Source organism: Crocodylus porosus, unplaced genomic scaffold (genome assembly GCF_001723895.1).
Source record: "Crocodylus porosus isolate Cpor-Errol unplaced genomic scaffold, CroPor_comp1, whole genome shotgun sequence".
NCBI classification, from domain to species: Eukaryota; Metazoa; Chordata; order Crocodylia; family Crocodylidae; genus Crocodylus; species Crocodylus porosus.
The window spans coordinates 17,401,171-17,402,676 of record NW_017728932.1 but is presented as its reverse complement, the minus strand read 5'-3'; the positions used below and the strand labels follow the sequence as shown (position 1 = coordinate 17,402,676).

General features: G+C 71.3%; 1 protein-coding gene across 4 annotated transcripts in view; it reads left to right on the top strand.

The window, feature by feature from the left end:
• Positions 1-810: 810 nt before the first annotated feature.
• Positions 811-1,506, top strand: part of KIF12 (kinesin family member 12) — a 5,432-nt gene continuing 4,736 nt past the window's right edge. For 2 of the 4 annotated variants that reach the window (XM_019545846.1, XM_019545843.1), the window contains exons 1-2: positions 811-970; positions 1,270-1,335. In XM_019545846.1, the coding sequence (XP_019401391.1) occupies positions 894-970; positions 1,270-1,335 (143 nt within the window). In that variant the 5' untranslated portion in view covers positions 811-893. The remainder of the gene's footprint in view (positions 971-1,269; positions 1,336-1,506) is intronic. The other 2 variants (XM_019545845.1, XM_019545847.1) reach the window with 2 other exon arrangements.

Here is a 1,506-nt window from a genome sequence, read left to right as displayed (position 1 = left end):
TGCTGCCCCGCACTGCCCCCCGCGCCTCAGCCCCGCGTCTGCCCCGACTGATCACGCGCGCACACACACACGGGGCACCTCCCTGCTCTGGCACAAGGACCCGGGCAGCGCTGGTCCAGGCACCGGGCAGGTGGACCCTGCCACCTTGGCTGCATGGCGATCTCTGGGCAGCCTCTGCTCGGGGAGGCGCTGGCACCTCCAGGCTCCAGCTCTTCCCCGGGCAAGAGCCCGCTCAGCCCAGCCCGGTGCCCCTCCCTGCCCTCCCGGCTGAGCAGAGCAGCTGGAAGGTGGAGGCAGCGGCTCGGGGTAGGCCCAGGCGAGTGCAGCGTGCCCCAGCCCAGCCCAGCCCCTGGCAGCAGCACCGGCCCCCAGCCACCACCGAGGAGGGCACGGGAAGGGGCACCAGCCTCTGTCTGCTCCGCTGGTTCCTACTGCACCGCACCAGGGCTCTGGCAGCCTTGCTCCCAGCCAGCCCAGCCTCAGCAGGGGCACCCCCGCTGCTCTACCTGCCCCGGCTCAGAGCTGACCCCAGGGTCAGTCCCCCTCTCTCCCCCGCAGCCATCTGGAGGGGCGCAGCATGGCGCAGCCACAGCTGGCATGCGACGGGGCTGGCTCCCAGCCAGCACCCAGCAGGCACTGCCCCTCACTCCCTCCCGGGCCCTCCTGGAGCCTCCCAGCTGCTGGCTGCGTTCCCAGCCTGCCCGGAGCTGCCAGGCCTGAGCAGGGGCTGAGGGGTGGTACGGCTGGCAGAGGTGAATGTTTAACCATCGGCTCCGTTCAGGCAGCTCCGGGCAGGCTGGGGTCGGTTCTGGCCGGGAAAGGCTGCAGGGGAGGGGACAGCCAAGCACTGGAGCGCTGCAGACTTCATCGTGTAGAGAGCTGGGGACGGAGCCATGTCCGAGCCGGAGCAGGGCCAGGAGCCGGGGCTGGGCACAGGGGCCAGGCCACAACAGCCAGCCCAGCAGGCCCGGTAAGGGAGAGTCCCAGGCAGGGGGAGGCCCCTGCGGGCCCGGAGGCATGGCTGGGAGGGTTGCTCTTGCGCGGGGGAGGCAGAGGGCCGCACAGCTGGCTGGGCCTCCATCCCAAGTGCTCTGGGCCCATCCCCTCCACCCAGAAGAGTCAGCAGTCCCGTGCCCAGGCCGGGGAGCGCTAGGGCTGCAGTGGGGGAGGTGCAGGGTGCTGGGGCGTCGGGGCTGTGTCTTGGAGCTGTCCCTGCCCTGGCACCAGTGCAAGGCATCGCGTCCATCCGTGCTGTCTGCTTTTCCCGAGGCGCCCTGATGAGGAGCTGGCAGAGCCCACCCAGGGGCAGGCCACGCGCCTCTGCGTGGTGGTCAGGTACGCAGAAGGCAGAAGGGCCGGGGCAGCTGCAGGGCGCGTGTGCTGGCGGACCCAGGTTGGCAGCCAGCTGTGAGTGTGGGCAGCCCCAGGTCCCTGTGGCCACAGGTGGGGCAGACGCCGGACTTGGAATGGGGCTCCACAGGAGTGGGGGCTGTGTGGGGGCAGGGG